At 48.1% G+C, this 27,705-nt stretch overlaps 1 protein-coding gene across 5 annotated transcripts in view; it reads right to left on the bottom strand.

The window, feature by feature from the left end:
• LOC105464067 (adenylate kinase 8) overlaps positions 1–27,705 on the bottom strand; it is a 156,816-nt gene that overhangs the window by 82,519 nt on the left and 46,592 nt on the right. For 4 of the 5 annotated variants that reach the window (XM_011711731.3, XM_071078536.1, XM_024787448.2 and 1 more), the window contains 5 exons: positions 24,515–24,596; positions 23,881–23,952; positions 22,398–22,598; positions 18,762–18,893; positions 10,819–10,908 (listed from right to left, as the gene is read on the bottom strand). In XM_011711731.3, coding sequence (XP_011710033.1) covers positions 10,819–10,908; positions 18,762–18,893; positions 22,398–22,598; positions 23,881–23,952; positions 24,515–24,596 — 577 coding nt within the window. The remainder of the gene's footprint in view (positions 1–10,818; positions 10,909–18,761; positions 18,894–22,397; positions 22,599–23,880; positions 23,953–24,514; positions 24,597–27,705) is intronic. The other variant, XM_011711732.2, reaches the window with a different exon arrangement.

The raw sequence follows: 27,705 nt of genomic DNA on the forward strand, positions 1-27,705 counted from the left end.
GAGCCCTGACCTGTAGCCACGGCCCCTCCCATCTGGGAGTGATAGTCACTCGCCTGCCTTCTAGAAACCCTTCAGGCTGCATGCTGCCCCCTGTGACCTGTCTGCTCTTTGTTCCTTCAAGACTAATTCTCTGGACCGGGCACGGTGGTTCACGCCTGTAATCCCAGCACTTTGGGAGGCCGAGGCGGGCGGATCACAAGGTCAAGAGATCAAGACCTGGCCAACATGGTGAAACCCTGTCTCTACTAAAAATACAAAAACTAGCTGGGCGTGGTGGCAGGTGCCTGTAGTCCTGTTACTCAGGAGGCTAAGGCAGGAGAATCGCTTGAGCCCGGGAGGCAAAGGTTGCAGTGAGCTGAGATCACACCACTGCACTCCGACCTGGCGACAGAGCGAGACTCCATCTCAAAAAAAAAACAAAAAACAAAACAAAAAAAAAACTAACTCTCTGAAGCCGCTAGGGCTGCCCATGGAGAGGGGCCTCACCCGAATAGAAATGCAGGCAGCAGAGGGCAGCATCTGGGCCCCGGGTGCTGGAGGCAGGCTGGCCTGGTATTGTCCACACCACAGGGACCCAGGTCAACTGCCACAGGCTCACTCTTCCACTAACCTAGCTGAGCTCCTACCCTGAGTCCTGCGGGAGCTGGCTCCTCAGCCCTGGAAGTGGCCGGCCGAGCAGACAGCATGAGCAGAAACGGGGGGATCCTGGGGTGGGGAGGTCCCAGATGAGGCCGTCTTGTCTCCCAGTAAACCAACCAAAGACTAGGGGGAGGTCAGAGTTCTGCAATGAAGATCGTGGATGGGGTCAATCAGAGGAGGTCTGCGGTGAGGGTGAGGAGGAGGGACTCCCCTTCCCCTTCCCCTGCCTCCCGCATCCCCTGCTTCCCCAGGATCTTCCCAGGGAGGGGGTGGGGGCCGGTATATCCCTCTGTATGCCAGGAAGCCTCTTCCCTCGCCTCTCCCCCTCCCGTGTCCCTCTGCTCCCATCTTGCTTCTTCTGTCGGGTGTGCCCTTGTCACCCAGAGCAGCAGCGACAGGTGTGAAGCTGCAGGGTGTGGTGCCCGCTTCCCTCCCTCCGTGTCCGATGAGGCTGTGCCAAGTTCCCTTGCACAGGAAACCTCAGAGCCAGCTTCTGGTTGACAAACCCCAGCAAGTCCCACGTCCCCGATCATAGGTGTAGAGGCTGCAGAGGGTCACTGGGGCCGCCTCTTCCCCACCCCTCATGTCCTGCCCCTGCCTCTGCAGGCCCCGCTCACAGCCCAGTGAGAAAGAACCCGTGTCAGCTCCCGTCAGGCGAGGACGTTCCCAGAGGGAAAGAGGCTTCAAGCTGCACCTGCCGTTGGGGGGGTCTGTGAGGGGCAGGAGCACAGCTCTAGGCATGCCAGGGGCTGCCCAGACAGCTACGCCGAGAGACCTCCCGACTGGAGAAGAAGGCCCGGGGCCTCCAGGGTCAGGCCTGTCAGAGACAATTTCACAGCTGAGCGCACTGGAGGTTTGCTCTTCTCTGAAGCCGTTGGGGTTGCCCACGGAGAGGGAAATGCTTCTAGAAGCTCTGGTCAGAGCAAGGATGACTCTGTGCGCTCCGGCTCTCCCTGGACTCCCCAGAAATGTCTGGGCTGGGTTTGGTTTCTTTTTTAATCTGGATGCCGGACACACAGCAACACCTGACATTCAGCCCAACAGGAAAATCTGGCTGTGCCCCTATGGTGGCTCCAGCCAGGTGACAAGGAACAGTGCTAAGCAGGCCAGACCTGCCCCCACTCCGGCAGCGCCCATTCTTCTTGGGGAGACAATGTCGTTGAATGGATGCATGAATGAATCTAGCATCACTCACTGCCTCAGTTTCCCCACTAGACTAGCCATTGAGCAAACGCTTTTTGACCTTTTGGTGACGGGGCTGCCCCCTGGCAAAGCATCATTTTCATACTGGAGAGAGACAATGCACAATTTCAAAATGAAAGTCTCGTGTAAAAAAACCGAAGAGAAGGCCCCTCGGGAGGCACAAACCTGTTGATAGGCAAAGGTGCTCGCCCTTCCTCTAACTGTCCTCATCCCGGGCCCTCCAGCCCCCAGAATGCAAGCAACGCTTGCACCCTCCTGCTCTGCTGGGCTATCTTGGCCACAGCCTTCTCTCAGGCTGAAAAGGACTCCTACCTAGTTTCCATAAGGAAATCTTTGTAGCAGTCCCAGCGGAAAAGTCAAAAGTTTGACTTGAAAAAAGGAGCTACTTCAAAAGCATTGTCAGACTGAGGTGAGGGTTCCTTTAAAATGCATAAATTACAGGGGCATCCATTAATCCACCTCTAGGCCACCCTGCAGCGGGGGCTGTGGGCTGGGGGTGCCAAAGGGACAGAGGCCAGCACACCTGGGGGAGGCAACGCGAAGGAAATCCACATAGGATAAGAGTAAATTAATGTGTTTATTACTTACTGCTCGGCATGTGTGTGTGTGTATGTGTGTGTGTGTAGAAAAATGAAAGAAAAATGTAGAGTTTTTTCAATAATAAAAAGGGAGTTGCACTGCGGGGCCCCTAAAGCTTGTGAAAAATTAAACTCGACGGATTCAAACTGTCCTATTTCCACTTCAAAAGAGAAGAGGCACTGAGCTCTTCCCAACTTATCTTCAAACGCCCAGCACCCTAGAAAGTTTCTTTAAAAAAATAAAGGCTCCTGTTCCCCCAAGCACTGTACCGGTTACTGTACCCACTGTCTCTCCCTCTTCTAATTATACCCCTGTGAGTCTATTAATCAACTGGTAAATTATTTAGAGAGTCATGCGCTGTCTTCAGCGAGTACAAACACACCGCATGCAAAGGCTTGCTGGAAACGGGCAGCGGGTCCCTCAGGGTCTCCCCTCCACGGGAAGACAGCTTGCAGCTCGCCGAAGCTGCTCTGCTAAAAACAAGAAATAGCATTCCGCTTACCTCCTCAGATGGGGAGATTTACTTTGTCTTTCAACTCAGCAACTCTTTGCAAGTTTTTAACAAAAGAGAAAAACTGGTCTATTGTCGATCTTTAGTGTGCATTTAGTGATGAGAATATTAATTCCCCCTTAAAAATGAAGCACTTTGGTTGAGCTCTGATCCATGCCTCCTGGGATCTGGACCCACGGAAGGCTCTTGAAAACACATCATCATCCCAATTGGTGGCTGCTTTGGCTTGTTTGTATTACGATGGCTGCATTTGCTAGGGTGAGGCCTCATTACCAGAAAGGGTGCAAATTAGCTTCTTGAAACTCTCTCAAATCTCCCGCCTTTTCTCGGGTTCTATTAGGCCATGAGGGACCTTTCCCAGCAGAAATATTTAGGAAATGTAGGGATGTGTGGGAGGGGCACAGGTAACAACTCGATAATGATCTGTCTTCCACATCACCTCTTCTACATACCAGGACTTTCGCTTTTAGGGGAAAGTCATTACCAATTAAATAGCTGTTTTCTCTCATGACAATAAGAACGGGATATGTCTGGTATGTGCCAAGGAATGTGAGCCTTCCTACAACAGAACTGCTTTAGCTGTTGGGAGATGCTGGTGGGGCGGGGCCACAGGGGCAGCTGCCAGTCAGGAGCTCATTGTAACTGGGCTGACAAACCAGTTGGGCAGGTGTCGCAGAGTGTATGGAGAGACGGGAGATGTGAAAAGCTAGAGTCTGACTCAGAAGCCCCACTGCTGGGGAGGTGGCGTGGCTGGCGGGCTCCTGACCATGCAGTTCCAGCACGTTCCGAGTGCACTGTGGACAGGCTGAGATGAGCATCTCATCTCATGTTGGTTTCTGGAGCAAAGACAGAAACCAACAAGGACAAGACCCACCTTCGGCTGTTTTTAATCTCTTCCCTGCATAGCTACTCTCCAGGGGAAGTCCAAGCAACACACGAGAATGAGAACAGTTCCCTGGGCCAGGGCAGAAGCCAGGCCTTCTGGCTGAAGAGCCGGCGTTGTATCATTAATTAGGCCTGGCAACCTGGGAGTAGGTTATATCCACCATCAACAGTCCCTGGACCCTAATTTATGGCTAAAATTCTCATGAGAAACGCTAAAAATAAAGCAGTGCAGACTTCAGACTTCTTTGTGTTGGGTGAGTTTGAACAACAGAGTGAGGCCCATGAGCAGGGATCGTTTTATATTAAGTGAAAATGGGGAAACAACATTCCAAGGGGCAAAGACAGAATATGGCCAATTTCCTTGGGAAGCTCTGGGCCTCCAGAATTCAGAAATTTCCAACACCCTCTGGTAGGAATGGAGCTGTGGGGAAGGAGCTGAGGACATTATTTGGCGGTGGTGGCCACTGTGAGCCACCGCTGATTTAAGCAGAGAACTGAGATCTAGTAGCGCCTTTGCTTGGGTTCCGGGAGGAAAGAGGTCATCTGCGCACACTGCTGTAGCACACGGTGGCACTGGAGGCCGTCGGCGGCAACCATCTCATTTTAAATGATACAGAAACAGCTGAGAACTTCTTTTTCCAAAAGCCCAGAATCGTTTTTACTTGTTTTGTACTAGTGTAAAAGTGACAGGAGCTCCCTGGCAACTAAGGCTGCATGATTTAAGCTCGACCCTGTTTATCGTATGCAGAGCAAACTCCTGGTGACTTTAATGGAGGTTGCCTGCATAAAGAACGCCAAGTGTGGAGCCCTGGGGAATAAATTTGTTCTGTTCACTGCAGCTCAAGTCGGAACGAGTTTAGGAGGTCAGACCTATATATTTCAAAGTCCAGGCAGAGAATAAGCATCTCCCCAATCCTCTGTCCACAGTGCCGTCACCAAGGGCCTGGGATCAAGGGGTTGAAGATGTGCTAAGATGGGGCCCTGGGGTCCTTTGCCCAGTAAATGTGGAAAGATGGGAAAACAGCACAGTTATTAATTTTGCTGCTGATTCGAAAGAAGGAGGTGTTGGCAGCACCTGTGAGGACAAAAACAGAACATAACTAAGTCTGCAGAGGTCACGGCTGGGACATAACATCACGAGGCCTGGAGTGGGGATAAGAGCAAGAGGCTCCACGGGGAAAAGATGACATCTGGATCTATTCGGCGGAGCCGGTGATGGTGGTGAGCATGACTGTGAGGGTGGCGGGGATGCACAATAACAAAAGCTCACATCTCTGGGGCACGCAGCTCCAAGGTGACTGGAGAGAAGGCACAAGTCTGCAATGGCAGGGGTCCCAGTGGAAGACCAGCAGGAGGCCAGCAGCCAGGAGCACAGGCAGGGTGGAGTCCCCAGGGAAGGAGGTCCGGTACCCACTAGGGCGATGAGGGGGTACCCAGGAAGAGTCTACAGTGCCTGGCTTGGGGAGTGGTGAGGATGGGGTTTCTGCACTGGTGGCTAGACGGTAGGGCGTTCTGGCAGTGACACCTGCAAGCTCAGAGACGACAGGGGCCTCTGCCCCATGGTGACGAGGTCTCCATGTCTGTACAATAATCTCATTTGCTGAGCTCCTGAACCTTACAGATGAAAACTCCTAACAGGCAGGGGAGTGACTGGGTACTTTCCTATGTTCCCAGGAATGCTGCTGGCACCCAGCACAGACCTAGGATTGAAGAGGGGAATCTGGAACGTCTCCAAGGACTCCCCAAAGGTATATGGGGGAGCAACCAACCAGCGGCTCCTCTTCTGGAAGTTCTGAAGGCCTCAGGGGATACAGCAGCATGTCCTCCAGTTTCAGGAGGGCCCTTCTGGCTGCAGGGCAGTGTTGGGAAGCTGAATTCCACTGTTCCCTTCACCCTGTGGCCTCCCTCTTCCCCAGAGTGGGGAGTCACTCCGAGACGGGCTGAGTCCCTCCGGGTCTGCCTTCTCCCGCTGGCTGGCCTTGGCCCACGGCGCATAAGAATTTCCTTCCACGTCTGCCCCCACTCGGTCAGGGCTCTTTCTGGGGCAAGCATGGGGGCCCGTCTCCCTGTCCCCACATTGGGGTATGGCCATACAATGGGTGGCTTGTCTCCAGGCCTGGCCTCAGAGGGGCATGTTAAGCCCAACTGTGACCTGGGATCTCAGCCACATTATCCATTCTGCGCTCTCAGCAAACTCTGAGGTCTGTCTCCTAATGAGTTCAGAACTCAGCGTATGGGGAAGGGATGTGGTTAATCACCACCCCTTGAGCCCAAACAGTGGGGTACACCTGCAGGCTAGGGGACCCCTGAGTCACAGATGTCACCAACGCTCAATGCTCAATTCAGGAAGGAGGGGGCCTCAGCCAGCTGGGCTTATTCAGAAATAAGCAGGCTGTGGTCGGCTAGGCAGAGTCTCCCTGTTCAGCCTGACCTTCCCTTCGAAACCAACCTCTGTGGAGAATCATTTAAATTTTCTTCTTGTTTCAGCCGGCGGTGAAGCAGGCCCCTGCCAGACCTGGGTGGTTCCAGCTCTGCCAGCCGAGCGCTTTGGTTTTCTCCGCAGCTTCTCTACAGCCCACTAATGAGACCCTGTTAGTGGTTATGAATGTAAATGCATTCTTTGTTATCCCTGCAAGATCAGGATTAGTGAAATGACAGAATTTATTGCTTCCGTTAGGGAGATATGATATTGGTGGTTGTTGTGTCTTCAATTTTGTAGGAAGAGTGAAAGTATAGAGGTACATTGTCTAAATAAACAAAAAGCTGTGGAAGAAAAAATTCAGCATGAAACATTGAAGATCGAAGTGATCCGGGTCTCGCTAACTTTACAGAAAATTGGGAATTGTGCCGTCAGCCTCCTTTGCATCCCCCAAATACAAAAAACGAACACAAGAACGACTCTGTGCTCGGACCACCTTTGAAAGGACTCTTGGGTTTGCTTTTAGTGGTGGATGAATTAAGCCGGCTCTGTACAAAGTTGATGTGCTTTGATTCAAGCAAATTCATTTTTGTCTCTCGAAGAGGAAGTAACAATAGGCCCCATTTACTCAAAAGATACAGTTTGAATAAGTCAGTAAAATGGTGCCCATATCTGATGGTTAATTAAGGATCTGTAAATGCCCAACTCCCTATAAGACGAGGAAGATAAGACTGTGCTGTCAAATGGTAGGAGAGAGGAGGTAAGGAAACCAAAAGAACGAGTGCTCCATGACCTCATAAAAAACCAACATCCTTATATGACCTTCTCGGTGACCGTGACATCCCACGATGCCTGAGAACTAAAGGGCTGTGAGGAGTCACTGTTCTCTTTCCCAACAATTGCTAAAACTACCAAATTATAATGTGACTTGAAACATAGAGATAAAATAAAGAAAAATCAATGGAAAAATGTAAACAACCCTAATACGCAAAGAGCACTGACAAACCAATTAGGACCAAAAAATAGCTTAATTGGAAAATGGGCAAAGAGAAGAACAGTTAACAGGCCAAGGCTATAGAGAGGTGGTTCACAAAGGCAAAATACACATGACCAATTATCTTTTGAAAATACGTTCAACTTTACCAACCTCACCGACAATCAGAAGACCACAATTAAAAATAAACACATCTTTTGTCACCTAACAAAGTGGCAAAGATTCAAATGGCTGGCCATGGTAGGCAGAATAAAACCTCCCAAAAAGATGTTCACATCCTAATCACTGGCACCTATGAATATGTTCCCTGATATGGTAAAAAGGGCTCTGTAAATGGGATTAAATGAAGCATCTGGAGATGAGGAGATGATCCTGGACTGTTCTGGGTCATCCCAAGCGTCCTTATAAGAAGGAGGTAAGAGGGTCAGAGTCAGAGAGCGAGGTGTGATAGCAGACGCAGAGGTCAGAGAGAGAGATTGGAAAATGCTACTCTGCGGACTTTGAAGACAGAGGAAGGGGCCATGAGCCGAGGCATGGAGATGGCCCCCAGAAGCTGGAAAAGGCAGGGAAGTAAATCCTCCCAAGTGATCCAGGAAGGAGCACAGCCCTGCTAATACCTGGATTTCAGAACTTCCGACCTACAGAACTGCAAGATAAATCTGTGTTGTTCTAAACCACATTTGTTACAAAGCAACAGAACACAAATACACTGGCAATACCCAGAGATGGCAAAGAGAGGCAGGGAATGAGCATGTGCACACTGCTGGTGGGAGCGTACGGCAGTACAGCATCACCACTGCCACTGTCCATGGACATCGCCACAGACTCAGGCCTCAGTATATCCTAATAAGATCACCAGGGATGTTTCTCCATACAAGAGTGTGCATTTTAGTATTATTGAAGGGCTGCAAATCTGGAAACCACCCACATCTTTATTTTTGTCATTTTATATTTTGAAAAAAGTTCAAATGGACAAGGAAACTGCAAGAAGAGTGAACGAATTCCTGCAGACCCTTCCCTGGGATTGGCCGATTGGCATGGCCTCAGCTGCTCGGCCATTGTCTCTGTTTCTGAACCACTACGCTTGTTAGTGGGAAATTAAATTACCTTCCAGACATACTATGGAATACTACCAGCAACTACTTGAAACTATATAAATTAGGTTAATCTGGTATCACATTCACTTATTTTTTAAACAAATCTTTAGGGTGCTAATCCCCACCTCAGTAAATGGGAATTTGGAGAGAACTGGAGAGAAATTATGCTTGAGGATGCAACAGGTACTCCACCATTGCTGCTGCTTGCTACTGTGGCCTTTTTTTTTTTTTTTTTTTGAGACTGAGTCTCACTCTGTCACCCAGGCTAGAGTGTAGTGGTGCAATCTTGGCGGCTCACGGCAACCTCTGCCTCTCAGGTTCAAGCGATTCTCCTGCTTCAACCTCCTGAGTAGCTAGGACTACAGGCACCCACCACCACACTTGGCTAATTTTTTTTTTTTTTTTTGTATTTTTAGTAGAGATGGGGTTTCACCATGTTGGCCAGGCTGGTCTCGAGCTCTTGAGTTGAAAACATCCACCTGCCTTGGCCTCCCAAAGTGCTGGGATGACAGGGGTGAATCACCACACCCGCTGGGATGATGGACAAGCCACCGCGCCCGGCCGCTAGGTGGATTTGAAGAGCAGCAGCTGCCCTGTGGCCTCCCAGGCCCTATGCACGTGGATGAGGGCTGCTTCTCAGAACAACCCTGCAGGAAGGTACCTCTACCTCCATCCTGTCAGCGGGAAGCCTGGGGCTTCAAGAAGGGCAAGGTGGTTTATTGGTGCCACATGGCTGGTGGAGGCAGCGCTGGAATCTGAACCAGACTGGGAAGCATGAGAGCTCGTGCTGGTTTTCATCCTCCCTGGTGCCTCCTACCTCCACCTCATTCTGTGGACCACTGCAGACACCCAGGATCAGACCTGCTCACTGCCCTGCGCCTACACAGATCACCTCATTCTGTGGACCACTGCAGACACTCAGGATCAGACCCGCTCACTGCCCTGCGCCTACACAGATCACCTCATTCTGTGGACCACTGCAGACACCCAGGACCGGACCCGCTCACTGCCCTGCGCCTACACAGATCACCTCATTCTGTGGACCACTGCAGACACTCAGGATCAGACCCGCTCACTGCCCTGCGCCTACACAGATCATTGCATCTGATGGCTCCTACTCCACACACTGGAACTCCGCCCCGCGGACTAGGACATCTTAAGGAGGGACTTGGGAGGGCCGGCCAGCACATCTCCCCGGGAGGCCCATTCAGCGGATAGCTGAGAGGACAGAGCCTGTTTTCATGTGCTTCCTCATCAACCTGCTCCATCTAGAAAGTGGTAGGAGAAGGCCACAAGCTTCCACCAGGAGGGTTCCTAGCCAATGCCCGCACTGCTCACGATAATGGCAGCTGCTTCTGGAATTCACTTTCTTCACAATAAGCACGTGTGCACGTCAGACTTGACAAGTGGGTGTGCACTGATTGCTGGGAGGAGCCGCAGCATGTGTAGGGGAGGAAGGTGTGGGTGAGTGAGTGGGAAATTCACTGCCCCAGGGAAGAGACAGACGGAGGATTCAGAGAAGCCCAGCCGCCAACTGGCTGTGTGGCCTCAGCAGCTCAGTCCCATCTCTGTGGCTCCTTTGTGGACTCAGGAAGCCTGACTAGAATGCTCCCAAAGGTGCCCTTGCTGGTGGTCAGATCTTAGGAATGCCTTCAGACTGTGGGTCACAGAGGGCACCTGGAAAGAGGATCTGGTCCTGCTTCCCCTGTCAAACAGGCGAGCACCTAACTGCTGAGGACCAATGCCAGTCAACACTCACATCCCCAAAGCTGTCTGAACCTTCTGGCTTCTGAGTGCTGATTAAATTGGAATATTTACCCACAGTATTTTTATATTCCAAACAACAAAGGGTGTAGGGGCAGGGGGTGGTGGCTCACGCCTGTCATCTTAGCATTTTGGGAGGCTGAAGCAGGAGGGTCACTTGAGCCCAGGAGTTCGAGACCAGCCTGGGCAACATGGAGAAATCCCATCTCTACAAAGAATACAAAAAAATTAGCCAGGCGTGGTGGCATGGACCTGTAGTCCCAGGTACTTGGGAGGCTGAGGTGGGAGGATCACCTGAGCCCAGGAGGTTGAGGCTGTCGTGAGCTGAGACTGCACCACTTTACTACAGTCTGGGTGACAGATTGATACCCTGTCTCAAAAAAAAAAAAAAAAAAAAAAGATGTTGGGAGGTCTGTGGCCTCTCCTGGCTCTCAATCTTAAGTGGTACCAGTTATGAAAAGCAAATAGTCTTGAGAAATAGGAACATTCTAAACCGTCAGGAATAACCCCCACACGTCCACAAACTCACCTCACTGGGGATCGGGCTCAGACACCAAGAGGCCTTACTAGAAACAGGCAATAGAGCCTTAGCTTACGAGAAAACCCAATTTCCATTTCCCAGCTGTTCTCCCCAGTTCTGAGCCCCTGGATGTTCAGAGAGCCGCACAAAGAGAAAGTTCTCTCTGCAGCCTGTAAGGTCGTGACAGTTAGTGGGAACGTGGCCTACCTGCCATCTCCTTTTCAAAAAAGGGCTGAATGAGCTCGCCAAACGTGGTCCTGTCTGCCATAGCCTCTTTCAGCAGTTGCCCACAGCAGACTGAAGGAGAGAGGAACAGAAAGGCACCCATTAAATTTTAAATAGGAGGAAGGATGAGAAAAAAAGAACCCCCAGTGCTGCCTGCTGGGGGGGGGGGGGGGAAAGGTCACTGAAAAAAGCATAAAAGGGTTTTTCTGTGTGTGGGTATGTGTCCAGGTAAAAGTAAATATCAAAAAGGAGCCGGGAAATAAAGAAGAGGGAGAGGTGGAATGAAAAGGAATGCATTTGGCAAAGAACACATTAAAAATGGACGGCGCGGGGAAGACACTAACGAGGATGTTGCCCACAGAGGAGCCCTGCAGGGCCTTGCTGCACCTGGAATTGCTGCGCAGAACTCGGCGCCCTCCAGGTCGCTGCGGAAGATCAGCGTTCCGGTGGAGGGCTGCTTGTCTCTGAGCAATGCGCCTCAGGTGTGTCCACATTCGCACCCTTGTTACACGGAGAAGGGATGCGGCACGTTGCTTCCACAGCCCTTCCAGCTGGCAGGTCATCTCCACGGGATGGTGGGGCCACAGAACAGGATAGATTCATATTTCAAGTGGGCTGACTCATCATTAAAAGGCACCATGTGGCGGTAATCCCAGCACTTTGGCTGAGGTGGGCGATCACTCAAGATAAGGAGTTCAAGACCAGCCTGGCCAACATGGTGAAAACCTATCTCTATCAAAAATATAAATATCAGCTGGGTGTGGTGGTGTATACCTGTAATCCCAGCTACTCGGGAGGCTGAGGCAGGAGAATCGCTTGAACCTGGGAGGCGGCGGTTGCAGCCAGCCAAGATCACGCCACTGCACTCCAGCCTGGGCGACAGAGCGAGACTCCGTCTCAAAAAAAAAAAAAGGTACCATGCTGGAGTCACCTGGCCAGTGGCAGCTGCCCCCTTCTGGACACCTGCTCGCCCTGGGCAGGAGCCTCCCTCTGGCCCCACTGTCTCGAGCCCTGAGCCAGGGCTGGCACATAGGAGGTGCTGGGCAACAAGCACGAGTGAATAAACACAGGCAACTCCTCCTTGGCCGTGAAAGCCCTTCCTAGCCAAAGCCAGAAGATTTAAGCTATATTTTCATGAATTGTTCATTGCACACTTTTGGCTTTCTTACCTTTAGGGCTAAGAAGTTTTCTGCCTATACTAAAGAGACCAAAAACACATCCTACAGTTAACTGGATAGCATGAATGTTTAACAAAATTACCGTCACCAAGGATTCATTCCTCAATAATGATATGCTTAATTCACTATGTAAATGACAGCAGTTGTTGTTTAATTTAATCCAATGTGGTTGGCAGCCTCACCAGCAAAGGACATATAAGTGAGAAATAAAGGCTGCTGGAAGCTAGGTGCGGTGGCTCATGCCTGTAATCTCAGCACTTTGGGAGGCCAAGGAGGGAGGATCATTTGAGGCCAGCAGCGCGAAATCAGCCTGGCCAACATGGTGAAACCCCGTCTCCACTACAATACAAAAATTAGCCCGGGCGTGATGGTGGAAGCCTGTAATCCCAGCTACTTGGGAGGCTGAGGCAGGAGAATCGCTTGAGCCCAGGAGGCGGAGGTTGCAGTGAGCAGAGATTAAACCACTACACTCCAGCCTGGGTGACAGAGCAAGACTCTGTCTCAAAAAAAAAAAAAAAAAAAAAAAAAAAAAGGAAAGAAAGAAAGAAAAAGAAAAAGAAAAAAAAAGGCTGCTGGGAACTGAGACACTCCTATATGCCAAGCACTGTGCTAAGTGTGCTTTGTTGCTTTGTTTTATTTGGCCCTCACAATAACCTGTTGTTTCTTAGGTAAAGACACTCAGGCTCAAAGAGATGAAATAACCTGCTGTAGGTCACAGAGCCACTAAGGGGCAGAGCTGGGGTCCAAACCCAGGTCTGTGTGACATCAAACCCATGCTTAGCTTCCAGTTCTGGCCACGAAGCAGTAATGGGTATCTATTTAACTTGTCTTATAGAAAGCTGTGTAACTGAACAAAATCTATGAAGCAATTCTTTAGAGTCACTGGACAACAGAGAGACAGGTCTGTAATCCTTGAGAGGCAGGAAACACACAAAATGAGCCCCATATTTATCCTGGATTTCTACCTACGGGCACTTCTCAAGTCATGGCACAGGAGAAGCGGAGCCCAAACGGATCAGCAGGCTCACTGGGTGGGAGCAACAAAGACTAGAGCCAGAAACAGCCAGAATTTGTAGAACAGGGTAATGGAGAGGAGGCAGCTGTGAACAGAAGGGGTTCCAGAAATCTCATAAGGGCTCACTGAGCCTTTGGCCAATATGGAGCTGCACATGTGCAGGGTGAGACTCCAGAGGCCTGGTAGAGAAAAGCTACCGGGAAGCTGTGAACTGAATGGAAATTCACACAGGGCTGGGAGATGCTGGCATTCTGACAACCAAAGTGAGAGAACTTGCTGAACACCCCAGACATTCAGCTGAGATTCCAGAAAGGGCAGACCTTAGCTGCAGGGATACTCTAGCCCTAGAGTAAGAACACTCTAGTCCCACTTAACAAAGCCTAAAAATAAGCTTCAATGGGATGGAGTTAATCCTCCAAACTCAATACTCTTAAAGCAGAATGATGACACGATCCAGACCTTCAAAAATATCAGAAACACAATGTCTAGCATTTAATTGAAAGCTCTTTGACATGCAAAAAAGCAGGAAAATGTTTTCTCTCCTATGAGGAGAGAAAACAGGCCATAGAATCAGATCAGGGGATGACACAGATGTCAGAATCAGCACACCAGGACTTTAAAACAGCTATTATGAGTGCATTTAAAACCTTAAAGGAAAAGATAGTTAAAATGAGTGAACAGATGGACAATCTCAGCAGAGAAATGAAAACTGTGAAAAAGAACCAGATGGAAATTCCGGAACTGGAAAATACAGTATCTTAAATGAAACAAATCACTAAGTGTGCCACAATCAGTGAATTTAAAGACAGGAAAAGGGGCAACAGGAAGTAGCCAAACTGCAGCAAAGAGGGGGATGGAAAAGGACTGGAAGAAAAGAACCAAATCTGAGAGACCTGGAGGACAATACCATACAGTCTAACATATGTGTGGAGTTCCAGAAAGAAGAGAGACAGGCAGAAAAAAGATTTCAGAAGATAACGACAGGAGAATTTCAAAATTTCATTAAAAATTTCAACCCACACATCCAAGAATCTTGGATCCCCAAGAGATCCAAGCAGAACAGACACAAAGTAAGTCACACTTTGATACATCATAGTCAAATTGCTGAAAGCTAAAGAGAAAATATTAACAGCAGCTGGAGGCAGGGGGGGTGCTTAGTATGTAGGGCAACAATGGTAAAAATAACCTTTGAGATCTCATCAGAAGAAGTGCAAGCCAGAAGACAATAGAATGACATCTTTAAAGTGTTAAGAGAAAGAAACTGTCAACGTAGATTTCTATATGCAGGCCAAAACATCCTTCAAAAATGAAGATGAAATCATGTCATTTTCAGGCGTATGAAAGCTGAGAAAATTTGTCACCAGCACACTTTCACTACAAGAGATGTTAAAGGAAGTTCTTCAGGCTGAGAGAAAATGATACCAGAAGGAAACTTGGATCTAAACCAAGGAGTGAAGAGTATTGATAGGTGGGTACATATAAAAGTCTTTCCCCCTTTATATCTTCACTTCTTTAAAAGATGAATGACTATTTAAAACAAAAATAATTACAATATATTGTAGGGTTTATAACATACACACAAGTAAAATGTATGTCAACTGTAAAGAAGTAAGGTAAATGGAAAAATCTACTGCTGCCGGTCTCTGATACCATACGTATTGGGGTATAATATTCACTCAGAATAGGCTGTGACAAGCAAAAGATGAATATTTAATCCCTAGCAACCACTAACAAAATAAAGCAAAGAGATATGGCTAAAAAGGAAAGAAAGAATATGAATTACTAAAAAATATTTGGTTAATCCAAAACATGGCAGGAAAGGAGGAACAAAGAACAGATGACACAAGTAGAAAACAAACAAACAAAAACAGGCCAGGCGTGGTGGCTCATGCCTGTGACTTCAGTGGGAGGCCAAGGCGGGAGGTTCACTTGAGCCCAGGAGTTTGAGGGTGCGATGAGCTATGATTGCACCACTGTACTCCAGCCAGGGCAACAGAGCAAGACCCTGTCTCTTTAAAAAAAAAAGTGAGACCCAACTGTATGCTGCCTACAAGACACATATTTAGACTATAAGACACAGGTAGTTTAAAAGAAAAAGAATAGAAGGAATATCATACAGACACGAAACATAAGAAAGTTAGAGAAACTTCATTAACATCAGACAAAGTAGACTTCAAGAAAATGAGTATTGCTAGAGAGGAAAAGCAACATTTCCTAGCAATGAAAGGGTCATTTCACCAATGAGATATAATGATTCTTACTGTATACGATCAACCCTCCATATCCATAGTTTCTACACTCATGGAGTCCACCAACCACAGGTTGAAAATATTTGGGGTAAAAATCATGTCTGCACTGAACATGTAGTCTTTTTTCCTTGTCAATATTCCCTAAACAATACAGTATAACAACTGTTGCATAGCATTTACATTATATTAGGTATTATAAGTAATCTAGAGACGATTTAAAGTGTATAGCAGAATGTACATAGGTTATATGCAAATACTATGCCATTTTGTATCAGAGACTCGAACATCCTCGGATTTTGGTATCCAAGGAAGGTCCTGGAACCAATCCCCCATGGATACTGAGGTGTGACAGTATGCACTTAACAATAAATTACATGAAGCAAAAACTTGCAGAGAATAGACAAATCCACAATTCAGAGTTGGGAGATTTTTGACCTTTTGGGCCGGATGACTGTAAAAAATTAAAAATAAAAGAGTTGGGAGAGTTTGACACACCTCTCTCAATAACGGACATAATAAGTAGAGTGAGAATCATTAAGGACATAGAAGACTTAAACACTGTCAAACATCTTATCCTAATCAACATTATAGAACACTATATCCAACAATGCAGAATACCTACTTTTTAAGTACACTTGGAATTCACCAGTATAGACCATATATGCATATTTCAAAGGATCAAAATCACATAGGGTATGTTCTTTTACCACAATAGAATTAAATTAGAAATCAAGAATATAAAGCAATCAGGAAAATCCCCAAATATGTGGGAATTAAGCAAGGTGCATTCTAAATAGTACACGAGTCAAACAGGAAACCAGAGGCCTAGGTGGGAGGACTGCTTCAGGCCAAGAATTTGAGACTAGACTGGGCAACATAGAGAGATCCCATCTTTACAAAAATAAAAAATTAGCTGAGCATGGTGGCATATACCTGTCGTCCCAGCTACTTGGGAGGCTGAGGTGGGAGGATCACTTGAGGAGCTGGAGGCTGCAGTGAGCCATGATTACGCCACTGCATTCCAGTCAGGGTGACAGAGCAAGACCCGAAAAAAAAAAGAAGAAAGAAAGAAAAAGAAGGAAGGGAGGAAGGAAGGAAGGAAGGAAGGAAGGAAGGAAGGAAGGAAGGAAGGAAGGAAGGAAGGAGTTCATGCTCACTGTAAAAAAAAAAAAAATCTGAATTGTATAATACACAGCTCTGCCGAGATAAGCAGTTTGGTGTATGGATATTTCTTTAGGCTTTTTTCTGAGCATAAACTAACATGCTTTTTAAACAAAAATGAGCTCACCCCCTGGATACTGCTGAGCAAATTGTTTTCTGCCCCTCCCTTACTTAGCCACGTATCACCGACATCAAATCACTTTACAGGTTTATTTTTAACAGCTGCCTCGCAATCCATTACATGGGTTTATCACAACTTATTTCACAAACCTGCTTATTAACAGAGTTGGAGGTTGCATGTGTTTCTCATTATGCTTCTGCCACATCTCTCGCTGCATATCTGAGTGCTGGAGCAGAATAAACTCCTAGGAGTTAAATCCCAGGGTCACAGGGTTTGCGCAGTTAGCGCTTTAACCAATAGTGGCTCTTGCCTTTCAGAAAGTTGTGTCCATGTATAATCCCACCATCCTAAGTGGGGTCTTCTGATGAACTCTGTGGCAGTAAGTTTAGAACCAGGCCAGCGGATGGCCGCAGCGGAGCAGACAGCACCCAGAGCTCTGGGTTCAGACAGGCATTTGCAGAGAGATCCCAAGGCTACCGCTTCCTGCCTTAGGTCCTTTAAATGGGTTTGCTTAAATATCATGATGTCTTGTGTTTATCAAGAACCCCTTGATAAATGGGAACTTCCTGAGGCAGTCTCCAAATGCTTAACTATCTAAACAAGCCCCATCATGGCTCTTAGGTAACAAGCAAAAACCATGACAAGCCTTCCTATTTTCATTTTTGGAAAAATCTAGGAAGATAATTTCATCTCTTCATAATTGGTGTGCTGAATGCAATTTAAATTAAAAAAAAAAAAACCTTTTCTTGAATGAGAGTGTCTGCATCATAAAACAGAGCACCGAGACAATTATTTCCATAAAGCTCTGCACTGCATTACAGTATCGCTGTTGCGTGTTCAGACCCTCCCACCACCGCCAGTGCCCCTCCGCTCTCACTCTGTCCCTTCCCGTAACGATGTGTGCACGCACGTAAGCAAGTGGTGCCGCCACAGGTAGACTGCGGGTCATCGGAACAAAGAAGCCATCCCTAACACTGCTGGAAATTTTGTCTTGTAACAAGAGACACAATCAAAAGGAGAAGGAATTATTGAAATTCATTTTTAAAGATGAACTCAAGGAAAAGCATTTTTTTTTCTAAATGTCCTGGTTAATTTTCCATAGTAACCAAATTTGCAGAATAATTGTTCAGGTCTCTATCTTCATTTTAGGGGTGTGACTTTTGTCATGGATTCCTTGCTAGTCTCAGTGGCTTTAGAACTGTAAGCTGGAGGAGGCCTAATTGAGAAGCATTTTTATTCAAAGCTTGATCCTTCTGGGGAGGCATATACATATATTTGTATGTATATACATGTACAAACATTTGTACGTATATGTGTATATACATACACAAATATATGTATATACATGTATAAACATTTGTACGTATATTTGTGTGTCTATATATTTGTTTGTATTCCCTCTCTACATTCATATGGTATACCTGTATAATTTGGGGGGTTGTATGCATATGCATATATTTGGGGGTGCAGGTCTCATGTTCCCTTAGTAAATACAGTAGAGGTTATTTAGGCTTGTGGAGCATGGTGTGCGTGGGGGCAGCGCTTTTAACTACCTTCAACCTGGCAGTGTGTCTCTGCTACAGTTTCTTCCTCATTCCTATCCCTTTATCCTCCTGAACACAAGCTGGCATCCAAGACCGCCTGGGACCAAACCGGGAAAGACCTGGAGAGCTGATTTTAATATTTTCTCTCCTCCTGGTAAAATATTTATTGAAACTGTGCAGAGCGAGACGTCTTCCTCTGCTTCAGAAATTGTTTGCCTGTAAACACACTGACCTGGGTTGGGGGCGCCAAACGAGACGGGAGAAAATAAACAAACAGCACATTCCTATTATGCAGGAGCTGAGGCTTCAGGGGAGATGGCAGGGGCAAGATGGGAGCCACCCCTGGCGTATGGCACAGACAAACCCCCCGCTCCAAAGGATATAAAAAATGATGACTGAAAAATGTTCTGTCTCTTTAGGCTGTGGGCATGTTTTTAGTGGTTAATGTTTTTACGGCAATATTCTTCGGGAGGAAAAATATCTATTCCTGCAAAGATGGACTAACAGAAAATAGTTAAGAACAAAGAGCCAGAAAAAGAAGTGATACTGACCCTTCTCCCCCACACCACCCCAGATAAAATGAGAGAGCTGGGGAGGAGGAGCAGGAGGTAGGGAAAGGCGCTCCAAGCTGGGCAGCCCAGCGCCTGGGGCACTCACCATTGACAAGCCTGTATTTCTGGGCCAGGAGGGCGGCCTGCAGACTTTTCCCACTGCCCACAGGCCCGAGCAGCAGCACCCTTGGGGTGAACGGGGCATTAGTACGATGGTTGCTTTGGACATAGGTCAGAGCTGGAAAGAAAGGATATGAGGATAACAAACCTAGGTCCTAGAGAACAGGAAAGCAGCTTGCAGCCCCTCTGCTTTGACTCTTTTAACGGCAGTAACTATTTTTCTCTTTCACAGCACCATGGAAGCCCTCTGTGCATCTGGCGAAGAGGCAGGGAAAAGAATTATGTGGCAGGCCTGGGCACCAAGGCAGGGAGCAAGTAGTGAAGTCCACAGAAGCCACCCTCGAGCGCTGCCCTGGAATTCCTCTCAACACAGGTGTCTAAACACGTGCAGGTGTCTGCATTTCCTTCCAGGCTGAAGGAAGGATTCCTAGGGCTGGCTGTGTTGCAGTTGGGAGGCTGGTCCCAGGACATGAGAGCACTCTCTACAGGCCTGGTGGCTTTTCCTACTGATTCGGGCTGAGCCTCCCAACCGGAAGCCCCAGGACTAGGCTGGTCTTCTAGAATTGCACGCTGGCTTTCTGCTAGGTGCACCTGAATGTCAGACACAGGCTTTGATAAACGCATCCAGCCTCATAGGGGCCCAGTGCCCAGGGACTTTTAAAGGACTCGAATTAGTGGAGAGTAATTTGTGCAGCTGCACTCTGGTGACACCAACTTTGTTGCGACTCTCCAAAGAGGTAGTGATCCAATAGGTCACAAGAGTGGCCAGATGTAGCTGCACAGCCTTGGCCTGTGGTGTGCCCCTGGCATTTGGTGAACAAAGAAGTGAGGAGATGGGGTGAGTGTCTCCAACAATGAGGCCACCTGCACCATGGGGGACACTGGATGCCAAGAAGCCACAGGAAAAACATCAAACAGGTCACCTCCCGCCGGAGCTCAGAAGCGGGGAGCCGCGAGGAAAAGCTGATGAGGTTGTAAAGGGCAGCATTTCGGGCACCTTGAGGCAGGGCAGATGCCCACAGATGAGGCACGGACCTGTGCCAGTCCCCAAGCCAGCCTTCAAAACAGGGTATCCTTCCCCAGACAGACCTCCCCCTCCTTCCAAGGCCCCAGACTGTCCTATGCAAAGTCAGCTATGGGTGGCCCCGTTACACCTTCCTGCCGGTCTGCCTTTGCCAATGTGCCTTGCAGTGGATTCTGTGCTGGTTGAGGGGCCAGGCCATCATGCTTCCTTCAGGAACATGCCACCCAAGAACCAGGTAGATTCCTCATCCTCAGCACTACCGCCATTTGGGGCCAGAAGATTCTTTGTTGCGGGGCCGTTCTGGGCACCGCAGGATGTTGAGAAGCGTCCCTGGCCTCTACCCGCTGGGTGCCAGTAGCACAACTGCAAGCACAAAAAAACCTTTACGGACATTGCCAAATGTCCCCGGGGGTGCGGCGGGGGCAAAACTGCCCCCGACTGTGAACCGCTGGGATATGTTCATTGTGAAAACCCTGACCTCTCAAATCTTTGCAGGACTTTTAAATTGGAAGGGTCATTAGAGAAGAACAGTCCCCTCTTTTCGGAAGGCACAGATGAGTTAGAATGGACTTTTTTCCAGGTTGTGATCAGCATCATCAATGGCATGTACTAATTGCTACGACAAATACTCCACAGGCACCATCTTGTTTGTTTGACCCAACAATCCCCTGAGGGCTGCGTTATTCACGTCCCATTTTACAGATGAGCCAATTAGGCTGAGACTTGGCAGAGCTGGGGCAACTCTCCCAAACCTCCCGCCATGGGTACCATTCCTCCACTGAGAGAAGCCCAAAGGAAGCTACTCAGGCGAGGCTCTCTTTCTTCTCAGACCTTCCATAATCCCATGCATCTGAAAAGCACAAATACTACAGGCAAAGCAGCCTGCTTACAAATGATGCTTAATTTACAGTAAATAACTAAGTTAATTAGAAGTAATGATCCCCCAGACAGTCTCAACATCTAATTATTCTTTTTAAAAATATGTGGTTGCTGGGTGCACTGCAGAGAGATTAAAAAAACAACACAGAGAGAATTTTGCATTCCAATTTTCAATTTATCTCTCTGCATTATTAATTAATAATAATTAATATTCAGACACTCACATTTTTATTTACAATTCCAGGCATGAATTCTTTATGAATGATCATATGAACTTTTAAATTTAATTAAGTAATTTGGAAGTAATTAATGTGTAAATGCAGAATCATGGCATAAGACAAATGTTGTGGTTGTTTATCTTAAGAGTGCAGTGTTTGTTACTAAAGACCCTTCCGAGATGCAAAATCACTGGAAAATTATAAGCCCTCATAAGCCTGGCATTTCTTCTTTAAGTAGCGACACTTTCTACTAACCCACCCGTTGGCTGACTGCCCCCTTCAGAGGGCGAAGCTGTTCAACCCACGCCGGCAAACATCGCATCTCCGAGCTCAGCGTGGCAATGAGGTTTATGCACCGAGTCTACCGGCAGGAGAGGGTGCTGGGAGAGTCAGCAGGGAAGGGCTTGAGGGAGCTCAAAACCACCTCCCCAGTGAAACAGAACTCTTCTTGGAGAGATTTGAGAGAATATATGAAAAAAAGGACTTTGTAAACTGTCAAGTGTCTTAAATATCTGTGATGTTCCCTGCGTCGTAAATGCTTCATTTACCCGACACTGCATGGAAAGGGATAACTGGGCTTTCAGATGACTGAAGCTCAGCAAGACTTTTGAAAATGACAATATAGCTATTTGGGGATAGAATTATTCCACCTCGCCCTTGCCTTTTTGGACAGGGTGTTGAACAATGATAGGAGCTATGATGTCTGATGTTTATTGAGGCTTTCCTCTGCACCAGAACTGGGCTTGTGGCTGTGGACACACGATTTGGAGAATCCCATTTAATCCTCACCTACGCCTGGGAGGAGGGCACAAGTTTTGTTTCTATTTCAGGGATGCCAAAACTAGGGCTCTGAGGAGTTAGGACAATTGTTGAAGGCTGCACAGCTGGGCTGCGTCGGGGCTGAGATTCGAACACGTTGCCCAGCTCAGCCATTCCCCGACCTCGCACAGGCCACCCGCAGTGGCTCCTGAGCTGCTGGGAACATCAGCCATTGCTGTGGACAGCAAAGCAGTGCCAGGCGCGGGGCCATGTATCTCCATCCTAAAGGAAGCATATCACCTGTATTGTGTGTGTGTGTGTGTGTTTTGTTGTGTTGTGTGTGTGTGGTGGTGGTGATTTTGTTTTTGTCTTAATCGTTATATATTTCTTCTTTCCTCTCCCTCAAGGTCAGGCTCAAACTTCTTGCTACCATGTCCCTCCCACCCCATCCCTCGCCTCTCCTCCTCCCAACCCCATCACCACCAAATCTGCTGTGGGCCAGAGATGTGACCACATCTGAGTGTGGGACATTAGCCCAGGGTCTCCAAGTGGGGTTCACCCAGGGGCTCTGCACACATGCGTTTCCGGGCAGGGAACCCGGGTCATCTATGACTTGACTCCCAGGGTCCCAGGCATGTCCCAGACACTGGCCACTCCCAGAGTAAGGGACAAAGTGGTAGAGGGCACAGTGAGCCCAGCCCTTGGCCGCCTGTCCAGGGTGGGGCTGCCTGCTTGTGTTTACCCTGGTAGAAGACGTCCACACATGGCTGGTCAGCACTGATGACTTTGAGGATTTTGGGGTAGGAGGGAATGACCCTGACGATGTTCCTATGATACTCCAGCAGTTTCTGAGCCGTCTCCAGCTCTGAGATGTCCTCTGGCACCATCAGACGGTTCTGGATTTCAGATTCGGGTGGCCAGTCAAAGGTGGTGTGATAAATCTCTGCAAGGAGAGAGGTGCACAGTTAGAAATGGCCATGCAGGGGCCCTGTGGGCGCCGCTGTGCTGACTGGAGTGCTTGCTGTCCTGGAGGCCAGGCCCTGCAAATTCCTGGGGTGTGGCTGACCGCGGCAGGACACTGTCATTCAAAACCAGCGCTTCCAGCGACTCTGAGCCTGCTCTTAACTACTGTTCTTGTTACAATACAAGAACAGGGCCCAGGGCAAGGGCTGCCGTGAACTTCTGAGCACTTATTCTGTGCCAGGCACTCTTGACAGGCACCTACCTGCAGACTCCCATTTCATCCTCAGAGCCATCACATCAGTCATTAGGTTGGTATTTTCTCTCTTTTTTTTTTTTTTTTTTTTGAGACAGAGTCTTGCTCTGTTGCCCAGGCTGGAGTGCAGTGGCCGGATCTCAGCTCACTGCAAGCTCCGCCTCCCGGGTTTACGCCATTCTCCTGCCTCGGCCTCCCGAGTAGCTGGGACTACAGGCGTCCGCCACCTTGCCCGGCTAGTTTTTTGTATTTTTTAGTAGAGACGGGGTTTCACCGTGTTAGCCAGGATGGTCTCGATCTCCTGACCTCGTGATCCACCCGTCTCGGCCTCCCAAAGTACTGGGATTACAGGCTTGAGCCACCGCGCCCTGCCCTAGGTTGGTATTTTCATCCTCATGTACAGATAAGAAAACTGAACCTCAGGTATCCCATGTCTACAGCCAGAAAGGGGCAGAGCTAGGATCCACAAACCCAGGTCTATTTGCCACCATAGCCTGAGGCCCGGACCATCAAGGGCAGTCCCGCCTCCCCCCATCCTCCCGCCAGCCCCTTGCTGAACTGCCTGGTCTTCAAGGCCCAGTTCAAGGGCCCTGTCCCCTGCAGCACCTGCCAATTCTCCCAGGTAATGCTCATGCCTCTGTCTTCTGTATGCATACCAAAGAACAAGGGGTGTTAGGGAGTACATAATTTGTCCCAGGGAGAGGCAGACACGTCCCCTGGCTCCTGTGTGGGCCCCAAGCCCAGGTGCCCCACATGACCCCCCACACTGTACTCTGGTTCTGCCACAAGAAAGTCTCCTCCTTTAACCTAAACGGGCCTCCCTTTCCTCATCTACCAGAATGTACCCCTGCCAGTGTCTTCCAGCTCAGAGCCCAGCCTGTGGCAGCCTTCCTTGTGTCCCTCTGTGGGTGCCCAGAGCAGAATGCGAGCTCGGGAAATGGTAGGCAGGCTGTCACCACCAGGGTCTCTGAAACCCCATGGGGCTGGGTGGGGGTGGCCATAGCCATACCTCCAGTTTGAGGGTCGATTCTCTTCCCCAGGTTTCTCTCGATCAGGACTGTGTCTGGAGCACTCAGCACGACTGGACAGAGAAGAAAAGGAGAAAAGCAGGCATGTCAGGCAGCGGGTGCCACACATATGAATAGCACGGACCAATACTTGCTTTAGGTTTTTTGTTTTTCTGTATAATGACATTAAAACAACAATCATCTCCCATGCCCATGATTTCCTAAGAGAAAAGTCTTCTTGCACTCAAACACAAAGAGCGTAACATCGGGACAGAGTGTAACCTCGGGACAGAGCCAGGCCCATGACTGAAAGTTCTGCCTGTTAGCAATTTCCCTCGTCACAGATAATGCCATGATGGGCATCTCTGCGTGCACTGAATGCCTGCATAGCATTCTAGTTGATTTTCTTCCTGGGACAAGGAATCACCAGGCTGAAAGCAAAACCCCACTTTTCTTAAGAACCAGCCCTGAATATAGTTAGCTCTGTGAAAAATTCAGCTGTGCTGTCCTCTTCCTTGCTGGGTCTCGGACAGTGCCTGGGCTGAGGTCGGGAGCAGGCGGCATGAGCGGGGTGCTCACTGGCCACCCCTTGGGGCTGCAGCTGTGGCAGGTGGGGGACCCTTGGGAGCTACTCACTGACGTGTCTAGGGGTGATCCCCAGGGTCTGGATCCTCAGGGCCTGCTCACGCGTCTCGGGGATGCCATCCAGAATCCAGCCCTAGACAGAGGATTCAGAGAGGTGCTCATCTGTTTTGATTTTTAGATTTTTTGGAATTATTTTAAAAGGAACATAATAGCTTTATAGAAAGACTAGAACTTTTAAGACAAAAAAATACATAAATGTTTCTGATAGCTACTTCACCCTTTAAAAACTACTTTGTGGCCAGGCGCGGTGGCTCACGCCTGTAATCCCAGCACTTTGGGAGGCCGAGGTGGGCGGATCACAAGGTCAGGAGATCGAGACCATCCTGGCTAACACGATGAAACCCCGTCTCTACTAAAAATACAAAAAATTAGCCGGGCGTGGTGGCGGGTGCCTGTAGTCCCAGCTACTCAGGAGGCTGAGGCAGGAGAATGGTGTGAACCCAGGAGGTAGAGCTTGCAGTGAGCCGAGATCGCGCCACTGCACTCTGGCCTCGGCGACAGAGCAAGACTCTGTCTTAAAAACCACAACAACAACAACAAAAAAAAACAAACAAAAAACCCTACTTTGTAATATATTATTATATTCCCTTCTGAAGCATATGTTGGTGACTATAATCATAACATATATATTTTACATCTTGATTTTTTTTTTTTTCTTGATACGGAGTTTCACTCTTGTTGCCCAAGCTGGAGTGCAATGGCGTGATCTCAGCTCACTTCAACCTCCGCCTCCCAGGTTCAAGCAATTCTCCTGCCTCAGCCTCCCAAGTAGCTGGGATTACAGGCGTGTGCCATCACGCCCGGCTAATTTTTTGTATTTTTCGTAGAAACGGAGTTTCACCATGTTAGCCAGGCTGGTCTCAAACTCTTGACTTCAGGTGATCTGCCTGCCTTGGCCTCCCAAAGTGCTGGGATTACAAGCGTGAGCCACCATGCCCGGCCTACGTCTTGATTTTTTCCACCACACAATAGCAACCACAAGCATCTCTTCACATCTGCGCGGCACCTCATTGTCCCCATTATCAACGGCTGTGCAATGTCCCACCAAGAGAATGTACACAGCAACTTAACTACGCCCACGAATGCACATTTCAACTGCGAGCAGTGTCCACTATCATACATAATACCTCGATGAACATCTTTGTGCATCTAGCGCTTTCCACATTTTGGATAATTTCCTAAAGAGAGTTTCGGAGAGATTCCTGAGACCAGGGTGAAAACCCCGCTTTTGTTTTTATTTTCTGCCTCATATATCTGCAGTAACACCCCACTTTTCTTAAAAACAAACTCTGGACGATGATTCCGGTTTCTGCTCTGCAGCTACCTTCTTAAAGGACTGAAATTCCTCACGCATCAGCCCCCTCTTGGTACAGCTAGGGAACTGGTTTACAGGTTTATTTTTACTATCTATTTATAGAGAGAGAGTCTTGCTACATTGCCTAGGCTGGTCTTGAACTCCTGGGCTCGAGCAATGCTCCTGCCTCAGCCTCCCAAAGTGCTCGCGTTACTGGCGTGAGCCACTGTGCCCGGCCTTTACTAACTCTTTAAATCCAATTGTGAAAGTAATATACAATCATTGTACACTGTGTGGAAAATACTGAAAAGCTGAAATAATAAGTCACTGGTAACACCTGAGACCCAAACAAGCCACTGTCAACATTCTGGTGTATCTCCTTCCAAGCAGCAAGTGCAGATACCTTTGTTCCTGGCGGCTGGGGGCTGTGGGGAGGGGAATCACACCGTACATACTATTTGGTAATCTGTTACTTTCTAGCAAAAACACTTCATGAACGTTTTCCCATGTCACAAAGTGCTCCCTGCACAGAAGTTTTCACAGCTGCCTGGTATTGCATGAACTGACCGGATGGTAACTGATCCCATATTGTTGCTCATATTGTTCAGTTTGATTCCAGTTTTCCACCATTGTAAACAATGTTGTATATGCATCTGGATGCCTAGCAAACATCCTCAGATAAATTTCTAAAAGTTGACACCTTCTTTTATGACTTTTGATACATTTTGCCACATTGCTGTACAAAATGACCCACCAGTTTATGAATCCAATGGCAAAGCATCTGTTTCCTTGCATCTCTGCCAAAGTTGGGCATTATCTAGGGGAAAAAAAATCTGTCCAGCAAAATACAGTATACCACTGCTGCTTTAATTTACATTTCTTTGATCATTAATGAGGTTCAGTATTTTTTCCATATGTTTATTAGCTATTTGGATTTTTTTTCTTTTCCAAAATGTCTATTCGCGTCATCTATCTGCTTTCCCCTGGGGGTTTCATCCTTTTATTTATTGACAAGAGCTCTTTACATATTAAGAACGTTACCCCATTTTGGATTTTGGCAAACACTACCACAAACCCTTTGAGGCAAACTATGTTGCCAACATTTTCAGCAGTTTGTCTTGCAGCCTTTTCATTTTGTGTGTGGTGTTGCTTTTCACACACCAGTTTGTGGCCAAATCAATCACTGCTTTCCTCTTTAGATTCTGGCGTTGTGTGGATGCATAAAAACACCCTCCCCACTGCAAAAGCTGATACATATTCACTTGCCGTTAAATTGTATTCTTGTGTGTTTACTCTTTACTTGTAAATAGTAATGATCCGTGTAATAGGGCTGCATTTCGGTTTGCGAATGATATGGGGCTGTGATGTAATCTGTTTCCTTGTGACTCACCACTTGTTCCAAACTCACCCCCAATACAGCCCATCTTTTCCCCTCTGAGGACACTTTTATCAGAGTCTAAATGCTGATAACGACATTGGCTCTGGCCTCTTTCTGCCTGTAAATTGTTAAATTCTTTTTTTTTTTTTTTTGGAGACGGAGTCTTGCTCTGTCGCCAGGGTTGGAGTGCAGTGGCCGGATCTCAGCTCACTGCAAGCTCCGCCTCCCGGGTTTAGGCCATTCTCCTGCCTCAGCCTCCCAAGTAGCTGGGACTACAGGTGCCCGCCACCTCGCCCAGCTAGTTTTTTGTATTTTTTAGTAGAGACGGGGTTTCACTGGGTTAGCCAGGATGGTCTCGATCTCCTGACCTCGTGATCCACCTGTCTTGGCCTCCCAAAGTGTTGGGATTACAGGCTTGAGCCACCGCGCCCGGCCTGTTAAATTCTTTTTATTTAACTGTTTAAATTGTTGTTGTTTTATAGGTTCTCATAATGTCTAGTAAAATAAACT

This window comes from Macaca nemestrina, chromosome 14 (assembly GCF_043159975.1).
Source record: "Macaca nemestrina isolate mMacNem1 chromosome 14, mMacNem.hap1, whole genome shotgun sequence".
In the NCBI taxonomy this organism is placed as follows: domain Eukaryota; kingdom Metazoa; phylum Chordata; class Mammalia; order Primates; family Cercopithecidae; genus Macaca; species Macaca nemestrina.